General features: G+C 51.4%; 1 protein-coding gene across 7 annotated transcripts in view; it reads right to left on the reverse strand.

The window, feature by feature from the left end:
• LOC144292472 (actin, alpha skeletal muscle 2-like) overlaps positions 1–14,399 on the reverse strand; it is a 32,574-nt gene extending 18,175 nt beyond the window's left edge. For 2 of the 7 annotated variants that reach the window (XM_077862802.1, XM_077862801.1), the window contains exons 1-4: positions 14,006–14,387; positions 4,082–4,220; positions 722–745; positions 360–488 (exon numbers count right to left, since the gene is read on the reverse strand). In XM_077862802.1, coding sequence (XP_077718928.1) covers positions 360–488; positions 722–745; positions 4,082–4,198 — 270 coding nt within the window. In that variant the 5' untranslated portion in view covers positions 4,199–4,220; positions 14,006–14,387. Of the gene's footprint in view, positions 1–359; positions 489–721; positions 746–4,081; positions 4,221–14,005 lie in introns of all 7 variants that reach the window. The other 5 variants (XM_077862798.1, XM_077862799.1, XM_077862797.1 and 2 more) reach the window with 5 other exon arrangements.

The following is a 14,399-nucleotide window of genomic DNA, read 5'->3' on the forward strand; positions in this document are numbered from 1 at the left end:
GGTCCCGGGATCGAGTTCTGCATCAGGGGAGCCTGCTTCTCCTTCTGCCTGTGTCTCTGTCTCTCTCTGTGTGTCTCTCGTGAATAAATTTTTTTTTAATTTAAATTTTTTTTAAAAAATTTTTTAATGACATAGATATTAAGTGGTGGAGAGAGGATTCAGGCTCAGGTCTCTGACTCCATGACCCATGTGGTTAGTAGCTCGATGTAGTGTCTACAGGGACTGAGGGCTAAGAGATGCCCAGAGAGCCCTGGATGCCAAGGCACCTCCCTCCCCAGGTGCTGGGGCAGGAGGTACGCCACCTAATATCGGTAGTGGATACCATGACCAGGTCCCACCCCAGCAGAAGCTGAGCCTACCTTCTCCATGTTGTCCCAGTTAGTGACGGTTGCCCGGGAGATGGGATATTGCAGATTAAGCTCCCCTCGCTTTTCCTGAGCCTCATCTCCGATGAACCAGTCTTCCTCTTCCATCCCCACCAATGGATTCTGAAAGACATGGGCCAGGATAGATCTGCTCCCAAGAGTAACTCACCCTCACTTGGCATCCACGTGTGGGTACACGATAAGCAGTGACTGGGAGCTGTGATGTGCAGCTGGGAGACCACTCCAGGTCACGGCACTGGCAGCGATGGCCTCCTCAAACCTACACAATTTCAAGATGCCACTAAGAGGTTTCAGCAAAGGACTCGCAAGGTAAAAGTGCTCCTAAGTACACTCACCTTGTCCACCTGTGGATGAGTCACCTGGGGGCAAGAGAGAGAGGCGGTGGATGAGGCGAAGGTGTCAGGGAGGGGCACCAGCTTCTACACATGCTCAGGAAAATTAGCAGGGGAAGGGTCTGCAGTTTAATGTAATTTGTTATTCTTTAGGAAGATGGACCTCGCTACTTTTGTGACAGAGTAAACCAGTTATTCCGTCATTCAGAAGGGATTCGACAGTTGATCCATGTGTAAATCTGTGTCTAACAAAAAGCAAACATCAATACAGAATGAAGTGTGAGAAGAAACAGAGAGGGTGCCTGATGGGGCTAGGACAGGCCATAGGATGTCGTCCAGCTGAGAGCCTGGATGTAGGAGAGAGGGCTGGGCGGGTGTCCTAGAATGCTGGGCAGTCGGCATGGCAGCTGGGAACTTCCTGAACCAGTCATTCATGAAAGGAGTCCAGTCCCATGTTTCCCAGAAATGGGTCTGTCTGGGTGTCCATCCTGTTCTCACTTGTTGGGAAAGAGCAGTCTGTAGGAAGCATGGCCTTGGGATCATGCTGCAGTGCTGCCATGCTGCAGTGGTGCAGGGAGATGCTGTGCTGTGATGGAGCAATGGATTCCAGAGAGAAGCCCCATTCTTGAGGCCACCACAGCTCATGCGCACAGAGCTCCATACATTAGGAATTTGTCTTTGAGGCAAAGGGGCTTGGGCTGGGGGGAAGCACTAGCCGTGAGACCCCCAGCAAGCTGCCTGCCTCCTCTGAGCTCCATCTCCACTCTTGGATGGGAACAACATCTTCCATCCCACATTCCTCTTGAGGCTGCTGTCAGGGGAGCAAGGGCTGTCAATGGGAACACATTTCATAACCTGAAAGGATGTGCTGACATGAATGACTGTCCAGGCCACCCTGCCTCTGACATTTTTTGGCTTAGCCAAATCTTGATGCATGAGGGTGGGGGGACTAAAGGGGTCCATGGGCAGGGAGGAGCAGTGTCACCCTGCCGAGATGGACAAAGCTCCGGCCAAGCAGCTGCTCTGGTTGGGGTGGGCTGAGGGCCTGCCTCTCCGTGGCCGCGGGGCCTCCCATGAGGGGTCTCGCTGTCGGCTTACCACCAGACTGAGAGGCAGCTGAGGGGCTGTGGTGATGTGAGTCCACGCAGAGCACCCCGTCCTGTGCTGACTCCCCCTTAGAGGCAGAAGCTCACTTCCTGCTGCCCTGGGGCAGCCCCCAGGCCTGGGAGGGAGCAGCCGAGTACCTCACAGGACACAAGCAGAGAACCCCGTGCCCTGAGGTTCAGGTGGGCCACTGAGCGGCTAATTCATCGTGGTCACTCGTTTCTATTTGGGTGAGAAATTTGATCTTCCTCACTGTGATTTTATGCTATTTTATATATAATCTTGCTTCCTACTAGGCCACTCTTTGTACAGTTAACAGGATTTTTCCCTTCCCTGGGGCTGTGGACTATCCCTGTGGTGCGACATCGAGCTTTCCCCTGGCAGGACACGTCACTGCACCTGCTGGCACAAGATGCCATGCCAGGATTTCAAACAGTGAATGGAATACAGGGCACAGGTTACACCATGTTGGGAAGCTGAAAGAGCCAGCGGGGAACACCGAGGCGCCCAGAGAGTGGAGCACCAGGATCGCTGGGCAGAGAATGAGGCGCTGCAGGGAGCTCAGAGGAGGCCGTGGGAGCTGGAAGAGGACGCTGCCTGGACAGGGAGGGAGGCTGGTGAGGAGCGGGAGCACGCAGGCCCTTGCCACTGCCCATGGATGTGAATAGGGCAGCAAAACAGTGAGGAGACCTGCCCGCTCGGCCCCAGATTGACAACATCTGTCAGGGAGCAGTTGACAGGGGTGTCCCAGCCCCCAGGGGGCACAGAGCTGCAGGAAGGTGGGGCTTAGGGGCAATAGGCAGAAGCCACCTGTAGTGGGTTGAAGATATGTCTACACCCAACCCCCCAGAACCTATGTAGAGGTGACTGTATTTGGAAAAAAGGTCTTTGCAGATGTAATTTATTTATAGATATTGAGATTGAACATCCTGGATTGTTGGGATGGGGGCTGAAGCCTGTGACAGGTGTCCTTGTAAGAGCCAAGAGAGGGAGACCCGAGACAGAGACGGGAAGAGGAGGGACCACGTGGAGGCCTAGCAGGGGCTGCAGGGGCAAGGCTGGGAGCCCCCAGCCGCTGAAGGAGCAGGAAGGATCGTCCCCTGGCGCCGCTGGAGGGATCCAGCCCTGCCCACACCTGGATTTAGGGCTTCCAGCCTCCAGAACCAAGTCAGAATAAGTTTCTGCTGTTTTAAGCCATCAGTCTGTGGTCACCCGTTACTGCCATCCCGGGACACTCACACTCATCATGGTCGCCACCCTTAGCGTCATCTCTGTCACCGCTACATACTTCCTACAGGCCGGACGCCACGCTAAGCATGCACGCACCACCTCACTTAAGGTTCGGCCAAATGTGGCGTTTATGCTTTCATTAACTGAGCTCTCAAGGCAACTTGCCCAAAGTCACATGAGGGCTGAGGCAGGGCCAATGTTCAGATGTGGGTCTCCTGACCCCGCAGCCCCCACTCTTCACCGCTAAGCTCTGCAGTCTTGAAGAAACAGGCCTGTCAGCTAGCAAAGGGGCAGGCACCTGCTGCCACCCACTTAGAGAGGGGCTTCCTGCCACCCAGCACGCCCCAGGTAGGAAAGTCCATCTTAACTTCAGCTGCATGATTACAAACATTGTCATTAATTTGCTCCAAGTGGTGTAGAGCCTGGGACCCCATGATATTTGGGATGCCCCGCGTGACCGTGCCGCTCCTTCTCACAGATGGGTAAACTCCCCAAGGAGGAGCACAGGGACTCAGCACCGGGTGCTGAGCTCTGACAGGCCCTGCCTCTCTCACTTGCTCACCCGGGGATATGCTGGTTGCTCTTCAGCAAGAAGGGCCGTCGTGGCACCTACCTGGTAACAAGTTACTGTCATTATGTGAGCTCAGGGCCTCCCGGCTGCTTTGGCCAGAGAGGCCCTAGCACTTGGCAGGACCCTCCAGAGGAAAGCAGGTGGCCACCTTTAAAGGGCGCGCAAGTCTGGACGGCAGAGTTGGAGCCAATCCTACCTGCTGCTCGCAGGGAAGGCCCAGACGAGGAGCACAGCCTCCGGCCCGCAGACGTGCTTTGTCTCATCCCCTCATTCTTCCATTTGTAGAAGAATGAGCTATCCTTAAAATCTTTACATGAACATCGGAATTTCCACATGAGCCAGCAATTCCACCCCCCGAGGACACCCCCCCCCCCCCCGCCGAGAGCGGACCTCAAACAGACATGGGCCCACCCACGATCACAGCAACATGGTTCACAATAGAGGTTGAAGCAACTCACGTCGTGTCGAAGTTTCCCGAGGATGGTGGGGAACATGGCCAGGGGAGCTTCTGTGCCCGAAAAGCCCACCTTGCTGAAGCCTGAGCCATAGTCACAGACGACGGGCACATTCATCATGTTGTCTGTGACCTGGACGGGGCTGCAGGAGACACAACATGGTTATTCGTGCCATTTGCAAGGTGTTGACTGAGGGCGGGTGCTATGCCAGGGAGGACGCAGGCTCTGCACTCACAGCAGTGTGGGTGGCTCCCAGAACCTAGGCTGGGGCCCTGCCTGGGGTCAAGCCGCTGCCTGGGTGCTGAGGGCAGTGCTCTGGAACAAGTGTGTTTTCTTTCTTTCTTTTCTTTTTTTTTTTTAAAGATTTTATTTATTTATTCGTAAGAGACACAGACAGAGAGACAGAGGCAGAGGCAGAAGAAGCAGGCTCCTTGCAGGGAGCCCGATGTGGGACTTGATCCTGGGACCGCAGGATGAAGCCCTGAGCTGAAGGCAGATGCTCAACCACCGAGCCACCCAGGTGTCCCAAGGAGTGGGCTTTCAATGACCATGTGCATTTGGCTGCCCTGGAGAAGGCAGGCCTGGGGACCCACTTCTGGGCTAGAATGCTCCTGCTGTGACTGTGCTTCTACTGGTTTCTGGCACAATCCATGACTTGCATCACAGGGGGGTCATCTTTCCCATTCACTGAACCAGAGGCGTTGGGCAGCGAGACCCCAGTAGGAGCTAGTGGCCTGGTGGTCACTGCCAGGCTCCCCCTGGACCCCACTCAAATACCACCTCTCCCGGAGACGGAGACACTGCTGGCCTCCTGGCCTCGGGGTGAAACCCACCCCCCACTCCCTTTGCTTTCAGGCACCTCCTTTATGTATCTGCAGGTTTGGAAAACATGAGAAAATACATAGAAGAGAGTCGTGATCACCCGCAGCTCCACCACCTACAGCTGCCCTGTTGTATTTTGCTAATTAGTGCAAATCTATAATAGATGATTTTTTAAAAATTATTTACCCTCAGAACAAATGAATTCATTTTCTCTTTTGAACACTGTATTTTAACTAAATCTGTATCATCACAAATGTTTTCATCCCGTTAAGGCGATCTTCATCACTTTCTGGGTAGAGAAGGTCTATATATATTAATTATGGAAAATAGAGTGCATTCTGGGGAAAGAGGAAGCCCTCCGCAGACCCTACTAGCCACAGACGGCTCTCGTTAGTTCGGGGTATTTACCCTCGCAGTCCTTACAAGCCACACGGTGGTCACTTTCTCTCCAGCCGTGTGGGTACGATTCCAGGGGCACAGAGTGCAGTGGAGCTGAGTGCTCACTGTGCACACACATTACGTCTGCTACAGAGGATACATTTTCTGTGCAGTTTTGTATTGGACTCTTTCCTGGACATGATCCGCATTTCTGAGTCACCAGGTACCACATGGATGCTTTCTGAGAGTGCAGAGCCCCACACTAGCCTACCAGGATTTAACCATCCTTAACTGGGGAAGGCTCAGATCTTGGCCGCCTTTCCTCCCCTTTCCATGGGACCCCCATGGTTGCACAAATGTAGGTGCGGTATGGGCAGCTGGGCCTGCGCACGCTGTTCACCAGGTGCTGGTTGGTCATAAACCACTGAGGACCTGGAGGCTGATGGCACGAGACTAGGTGCTTGACATCTGCAAACCCCATGCAGCAACAGTACTCAAGTGTAGGGCAGTCATGGGGAAGAAGGACATGAGGGATGGTGTGGGTTAGTGTCCCGCCAAAAGAAGGAGTGTTGACAATCCTGACCCCCAGCACCTGTGACATGACCTTATTTGGAAGTAAGGTCTTTACAGATGTAATCGGGTTAAAAGGAGGGCATGAGGAGCCCTCATCCAATGCTTGGGCTCTTTTTTAAGAGGAAGAAACTAGACACAGGTAGAAGGTCAGGTGGAGACAGAGCAGAGACTGGAGTGATGTGTCCATGAGTCAGGGGATGCCAAAAATTGCCAACCACAGCCAGAAGCTGGGAGGGAAGCCTGGGACTGACTCCTCTTCGCCCCCTGCCACACCTTCATCTTGGAATGCCACCCCCGGGACTAGGACAGAGTGACATTCTGCTGTTTTGAGTCCCCCCAGCATGTGGTGATTGATTCCTGCAGCCACAGGAGACCACCAGAAAGGGCAGAGGCACTGACCCCCAGCACTGTGAGATGAGTTGTATCCCCATCTTTCCAGTCCCTTTTGGTCCTCAAGCTTCAGTGCAGATGTGGCCCCCAGCTCCGAGAGGGCTTTCCAAAGTGGTCACGGCCAATCCCTCCACTCTTTCTTGTTTCTCTTCCTACCACTTGTTATTTTGCACTGTTGGAATGAACACCATCCCTTTTCATTTAATTGAGCATTTTCTTTTAACTTTGCTTGAAGATTTTAGTTCTGTCTACAGGAGACCCAGCAGAGAGGCTCAAACACATGCGTTCGGGGGTGGGGGGCATCCTTTCCTTCCTCCCTCCTTCTGTCCCTCCCTTCCTTCCTTTTTCCTTTACATTTATTTTATTTGACTCTTCTCAATGAACTAAGCCATGCATTTGTAAGTCCAGACACAGCTCAGGTCACCAGCGTGGGTGATTCAGTGCCTGTGGGCCTCATGGGATCAGAGAGGCCCCGGGTCCAGGTGGCACAGTGGGGGCGGATATGGATAGCAGGCTGGGATCTGGTCCTGTGATCTCCACAAGACCCTCCTCGGAGTTTCAGTATTTGCAGATTAAAAGTGAGACATCAGGATGACCCGGATGAATGTGGATCTCCTGGACAGGACCGCTGCTGGGCACATGGTTGGCTGGGGACCCAGTGATGTTCTGGTGAAGACCAGAGTCAGCACACGCACCTGCAGAGCTCCCTCACCTGGGAGCAGCGCGCTGGACTGACAGTGGCGCCGGTCACAAGTGCACAGGCGCTCAGGGCAGGCGGTTGTGGGTTAAATTCCTGAACATTTATTGGGGAGCTGGGTCTTCTGTGTGGCACTTGTCAACAGGGATGCACTCCTCGCAGGTGCTGAGTTAAACAAGCGCCATGTCTGGCCCATAGGACTTGTTCAACCCATAATACCAATTATTATTACATAATTGCTGTGATCTAGAAACCAAAATGTCACCTCAAGCTATTGCACATTAAATTTGTAAATAATAGGGCAGCCCTGGTGGCGCAGCAGTTTAGCACTGCCTGCAGCCTACAGTGTGATCCTGGAGACCCTAGATCGAGTCCCACGTCAGGCTCCCTGCATGGGGCCTGCTTCTCCCTCTGTCTGTATCTTTGCCTCTGTGTGTGTGTGTGTGTCTCTATGAATAAATAAATAAAAAATCTTTTTTAAAAATTTCTAAACAATAGTCCCCACAAGCCAGTTTCCCGGGGGTGAGGTGTTTTACGCGGTTACCGGGGAATGTGTGGAGCTGCCCGAGGGGGTCCACCTGCAGTGGACATTGGGGAGCATGTGCTATTGCCGCCAGAGGAGATTTAACATATTCTGACCCCGGGGCTCACCAGGAGAGCCCAGCCGCTCAAGTAAAACAAACCCTGTGAGCAGAGAACGTGGGCAGCCTGCCAGGACGGGGCCTGGAGACCCATCAGTGTGGATCTGATTCTTGGAGGTGACTCTCTGAACCGTTATGTTGATTATAATGTCCAACTCCCTGTGATCAGTAATTTGGGCTCTGAGTCGAGCAATGGACTTCCTCGATCAAGTCAGATTGATGTGGTTCATAAACCAAAATGTGGGGCACACCCATCAGGCACCCTGGGCCTGACCACCCGCCTCCCTCCACCGTGGACTTAAAAGCTCATGTTTTGTAAACTGCAAAGTGCTATGCACACCTAAACAGTGACCGTGATTATAACATCAAGGACTTGAGTTTATGATTTTTTGAGTAATTTAAATTTCCCAGATGGGAGAGGATGGGATGGATGAGCATGTGCACTGTGTGAGCGTGTACACTGTGTGTGCATGTGCACATATGTGAGAGAGAGTGGTCTAGGATGAAGAAAAGTCAGTAGGTTGAAGTATTTGCCGCAGGATGGAGGGATATATGGATGTGCACACAGACACACAGATACATGGAAAAATTCACAGACAAACATACATGCAATCATTTCTATCCTCATGTTCCTTACACATCTGAGTTCAGATAACCCTGTCTTCATCTAATCCATTTGTTAAAATGGAATCCGTCTCAAAATGGTCCTTACTGAAGAGAAGTGAAGGGCCTGCTGCTCTGCACAGTTTCTAGAATCTCGGCTCTCTTTTATAATAAAACACAATTCAATCCCATGTGCGTGTATGGGATCCTGACTCACAACATTACATTAGCAAGTGCAGGAGAAACTCCTGTGGAGTCTTCCCTCCTCCCCACCCTGCATCGAGCCAAATCATCCCCGAGGCCTCAGGACGGGATTCGTTCTCATGGGAAACAGGACCGGCATGATGTGGCTACTGTCTGTTTTTCTTAAGAAAATGACACCTCCATGTGTCCCAGCAGAGGGGCACACAGAGCCGGAAGGGAACAGAACATGCCGTGTTTACAAACTTCCTGTTACAAGTCCTCCCTTTAGAGGGAAAGCACTCTGGCTGGCTTCCAACGTGTCTAACAAAAAGTGGGGAGAAACATGCCCCAAATGACTTAACGGGGCTGCAATTGGATGTTTTCGAAGACACTCCTTCAGGCATGGAGCCAGACACCAGTTCCACTCTCAAGGAGTTCCCAGCCTACAGCAGAAACACATTCCTTTTTTTTTTTTTTTTTTTAAAAGCACTTTAACTCATCATGATAAGGGCTATAAATAGGAGGCAATCTTGCGAGTTGGCTTCGGAAGACCCGGACAGATTCCAGACAGGGGACCAGATAAGCAAAAGCCCAGAGTCCGAGGTGAGCGGGGCAGTCCTTGGAGAGATATGGGGATGGCGCATTCCAGACAGTCTTGAGTGTTTTCAGTTCCTTACGCCCGCCCGCTGTTACAACTGTGAGGTTCGTCGAGACGTTAATACCAGCCACCACACAGAGAGGACTTTCCTGAGCAGGACACAGGCCTAATGGGCTCATGTCAGCCTCCCAGCAACCTTATGGGGCTGGGGGTCATCACTCCAACTTTTTGATGAGGAGTCGGGCACAGGGGAGTAAGGTAAGGTCTCCAGCTGCTGAGAGCTGCAGAGAAACTCAGTCCCAGGCAGCCTGAATCCCTATCCCACCTCTCTACCTGAGCAGTGAACTGCACATAGCCATCAATTCTCTGCAGCTTCCCTTGTTACAAAGGTGCCTCTTTTCCCCACTCTGAAATCTGGGCTGGATTTGTAACTCCTGTGATCAACAACATGTGATGGTGGCTTCACGCAAGCTCTGCAGGTAGCATCCATCAGGAGGAATGCGACCCCCTCTTGCTGTCCTAAGATTACCATGTGCAAGAGACTGAGGCAGCCAGCCAACCACCAAGCACCTGCCGACATGTGCAGGAGGCCATCTTCTATCACCCAGCAACAGGTGACCTAGTAGGTGGCCTGCAATGCACCAGCAAACCCAGACCAGAACACTCACTCAGCTGACCCACAGACTACCGACTAACGAGACAGTTGTCTTGGCACAGTTGTTATGCAGCAACAGCTGATCGATACACTCTGCTGCACTGCCTGTACTCTAAACAAATGGCCCTTCCCACAGCCTCTATGACCTGCTGTCAATGCACTCAAAGTCATCTGCTTATCAATGGACAGCCCATGAGAACACAGAGAAGCTAGGGATATTATCAAAAGTCACACAGAAGTGGTCTAACCCAGGGGTTGGCAAACTATAGCCCATGAGCTGAATCTGGCCCACTGGCTGTTTTGTAAATAAAGTTTTATTGGCCCACAGCCATACTTATTCACTTACGTACCACCTACAGCTGCATTTATGGACACCACAGCAGAGCTAAGTAGTTGAGATCAAGTGGCCACAAAGCCTAAAATATTTACCATGTGACAACGTATGGAAAAAGTTTGACAACCCCTAGTCAAGACTTAATTCCCTCTACATTATGACAATAGATCTCAAAGTGTGGCCCCCAGATCAGCAGAATTTACTTCACTTGTTAGAAAGCAATCCTGGGACACCTGGGTGGTTCAGTGGTTGGCTCAGGTCGTGATCCCAGGGTCCCGGGATCGAGTCCCACATCAGGCTCCCTATAGGGAGCCTGCTTCTGCCTCTGCCTGTGTCTCTGCCTCTATGTGTGTGTCTCTCATGAATAAACAAATAATATCTTTAAAGAAATGGAAAACAATTCTCAGTCCTCACCCCACATATATGGAATCAGAAATGCTGGGGCGGAGATCAGCAATCTTGTTTTAAGAATCCTTATGGGTGATTCTGATTCCCACAGCTTCAAGATGAGACAATGAAGCACAATCATCTTTAATTACAGAAATGGGGTGTGATTGTCGACTCCTCAGCTTAAAAAGACTTTTCTTTTATTCTCACCCCCAGTCTCTTGGGAAGCAACCATTGCTTCGCAGCCTTATTCCTCTCATTTAACCTGCCCTCAGCAAGATTTGGGACTAGCTCAGAGTCACCCCCCCAAAAAAACCCAAAAGCCCCTACAGCCTCTGGGAGCCTTGACTGAACAGAGGTGTCATGGGAGCGAGTTGGTGGCAGTGGGAAATGAAGTCAGACCCTCCCCAGACCCCTCCGGAATAAATGGAGCATTGACGAAAGGCATACAAGATGTTTGGAGTGCTCTTGTGGTACAAAATCAGAACAAAAACAAGCCCTCAATTTGAGTAACAAAGTCCGGGTGAAATAAACCAACTTGTATCACTTTGGATTTTCCCAGTTTTCATATTGAAAGAACCATGTCCCCAGAAACCTCTGGGTCCTGGGCAAACTGGGACGGTTGGTCTCTCTCGGTCTGGGATTCAGAAGGCCTGAGAAAGCCGTGTGCGTGCAGGTGCCACAGTGGCCAGCCCGGGCAGTGGGCAGGTGCTGCCGCTGTGTAGGCGCTGCGGGCAGGGGCTCAAGAGTGGGCTCAGAGGCTCGAGGGCTCAGGGGCCCAGGGGCTCGGGGGTCTGAGGTTGGTGGTCCAACAGGTCCAAAGGCAGTCACCAGCCAGTGTGGGGAAGCCAGTGGGGTTTGTGCCAGCCTGAGGCCCCAGCACGTGGGAGCTGGCCAGTGTGGGGGCATGGCGCCCAATCAAGTACACCTCGAGGAGTCTTCTGCTTTACCCCATTGTGTTCCTGGACCCCATCTCCATCATCAGACCTCCCATCCGAACCATGAAGCCTGATTCCCATGTGGGGCTCAATCCCACAACCCGGAGATCAGACCTGAGCCGAAACCAAGAGTCAGATGCTCAACCAAGTGAGCCACCAAGGCGCCCCTGTGGTTAGTTTTTAACCACTATCTAGTATTCCTCTGTAGGGGTATATGTTAATCTGAGCCAAGGGGTGTGTCTGAATAACAACAGATGGCTGTTAAGCTGCCCTCTGAGGAGGAGGAGGATGCCCCCTTTCACCCCTTCATGGGGTGTGCAGGTTGGGATTGGAGCTGAATTTAGGGGAGCCCAGAGTGAGCCTCAGCCCCGCCCTGTGTCCCTCCCATCATGCATACTCTCCCCTATACAAATGTTGGTCAATTTTTTAAATGACGTGGCCCAAAGTGTCATCAGCTTTTCCCCTAGGATGTCGTGCTTCTTGGTCCGGTCCACAGGACCTCATGCTGACATTTAAAATTACGTGTTTATTGGCAGGAGTGAGACAGGTCAGCTCCACAGCCTTCCACAGAGTGAGGCATCAGAAGAAAGCTTCTGGCTCAGTCTCTTCCACCCAGGACCCCAGGTCCCGTGCCCCAGAGTGCACACGACCCAACCCAGGACAGTGCACGCCTTTGAGACTCTAGATTTTACTCCTCCATCTTTGCACCAAGCAGCTTGATTTCCCATGTGCCCTGGGTGTCCCCTGGTGGCTGTTCACCAGACCACAGTTCCTACGGATCTGGCTCTCAATTCCGAGATCCAGAAAAGTAATGGGTTCACGTGCTGTTCCTTCTGAAGCAAGGTTTGTAGTCTCAGTCTTTCAATTTAGTCCTAAAACAATACATAGTAAGGTGATGAATATTGTAAAAGTCATTTTAAGTACAGTGGTCCAAGGCAGGGGCAGTTTTAATACAGTTTAATACAGTTGTAGTTAACTAAAAGATCCAATTCTGGGTCCTAAGGTTTGCAAAGATGTGGTCTCCGCCCTGCAGAATTGATGAGGCCGTGTCCACACACTGTGGCCCACGAGCCAAATCAGGCCCACTCTCTGTTTCAATAAATAAAGTTTTATTGGGACACAGCCATGTCTGCATGTTGACATATTGTCAGTGGCTGCTTTCTCACTAGGACGTCAGAGTTGGGTCGCTGACAGAGGCTCTACAACACACAAGGCCGAAAGGATTTTTTTATTTTTTTTTTCAAAAGGATTTTTTTAAAATATTTTATTTATTTATTCATTAGAGACACAGAGAAAGGCAGAGACACAGGCAGAGGGAGAAGCAGGCTCCCTGCAGGGAGCCGGATGCAGGACTCAGTCCCAGGACCCCGGGATCATGACCTGAGCCAAAGACAGATGCTCAACCGCTGAGCCACCTTGGAAAGGTGTCCTTGGAAAGGATTTTCTGATTGCCTTTTTCGTAAAAAGTCTACCTGTTCCTGGCTGAGTGAGTGGGCAGAGACACCTGTAACAGTGAACTGTTGTTACCTGGAAAGAAGCCTCCCGTGTGGATGTCACTGTCCATCAACTCATTTATTCAAAAAATTGCTGCAGACCTACTGATGTGCTGGACGTTATTTCTGGCCATGAAAGACTCTCAGTATTTTCAAATTTGGAGAGCCCTAGTTTTCCAGTTTGAACAAGAGTCGTATCAGTTCCCAACATTTTCCACCCAAAGCAGCACCTCACTTGCTGTTTCAGGGCTTCTACGCCTGAGCCCGGGGTCCAGACCAAAGGGTCACCTTGGCACAGACACCCCCTCCCTGCTGGCCTGGGGTATGTCATGGGCCCTGCATCCACCGACCCTGGTATGTCCGGATGATGTGGGAGGCAAAATTCATCTTCTGTCGGGTGTATCAACAGTGAAGTTTCAACTCCAGCCTGACCAGGGCCCATAGGAGTCGAGAGAGAAGCACGCATTGGCCAGATCTGCCTCGTCGAGGGCTGAGACCTGAAGGGATCGCCTGGCTTTCGGAGGGCTGGCCTGACTGTGTCCCTGGCTCAAATGCAAATGCTTGGAATTTCAAATATGTTTGAAATTTTAGGAGGAAATTCCAACATATTTTCATTCTCCAGGGGCCATTGCAGAGTGGATCTGTGTCTGTGACACAACCTCAGAGTCGGTGTGGACTTGTCTGTCTCTGTTACACACGTGGACAGAAGCCCAGGTCTCTTTCCTACATGTCCTGCCTGGAGCTCCCGACTCTGGGACTCGGCGCCTGCACACTACACACACCCAAAGGAATTTCCAATCTCCGATGATTTTAGAACTGAATGGGGCTGCAGAAGTGCAGAAGTAATTTGGCTCAATCCCCACCCGGAAAGAAGTCTTTTCTTTTTTTCTTTTTCTTTTCTTTTTTTTTTTTTAATAGGCTCCATACTCAGCACAGAGGCCAACGTGGGGCTTGAACTCATGACTCAGAGATCAAGACCTGAACTGAGATCAAGAGTCGGATGTTTACCCGACTGGACCACCCAAGTGACCCAAGGAGTCTTTTTTTATTTTTTTTTTATTTTTTTTAATTATTTTTTTTAAGAAGTCTTTTTTTAAAAGTTGGAGGAAGAAGGCAAAAGGAACCAACAGGAGAAGACAGAAAACTGCTCATTTTTAGACAAGAGAAACAAAACTCCCAAAGTAGGCGCAGCTTAGGATTTCTAACGCCGTAGGAGCGACCTTCCTCCCTCTTACCTCTGTGTTCCCTGGGAAGAGATGTGGCATCTGTGGGCCCAAGTCTCATGGGGGTTTCGTATTTATTCAGCAATGGTTGGTTGTTCTCAGTGACATTTTCTCTTCCTATTTAAAAATGAAGTGTCCAGCAGTGACTGCTTAATTAAGCAGCGAAGGCATCTCGGCCAAAGCAGAGCTGCTGAAACCAAGACCTGCACGAAAGCCACCTCCTGTGCCACCCACCACGGGCCTCCCTGCCAGTCCTCACTGGGGATCAGGTGTTCCACCCAACGGGGCTTCCCAGTGGGCTGTAACCTCCTAAACCACACGGCTAAGAAACACACAAGCAGCTCTCGGGCAAGCTATGAACCTGCCTGGCTTGTTACCCACGGATGCCAGTGTAAGGGAACCTTGC

Source organism: Canis aureus, chromosome 21 (assembly GCF_053574225.1).
Source record: "Canis aureus isolate CA01 chromosome 21, VMU_Caureus_v.1.0, whole genome shotgun sequence".
NCBI classification, from domain to species: Eukaryota; Metazoa; Chordata; class Mammalia; order Carnivora; family Canidae; genus Canis; species Canis aureus.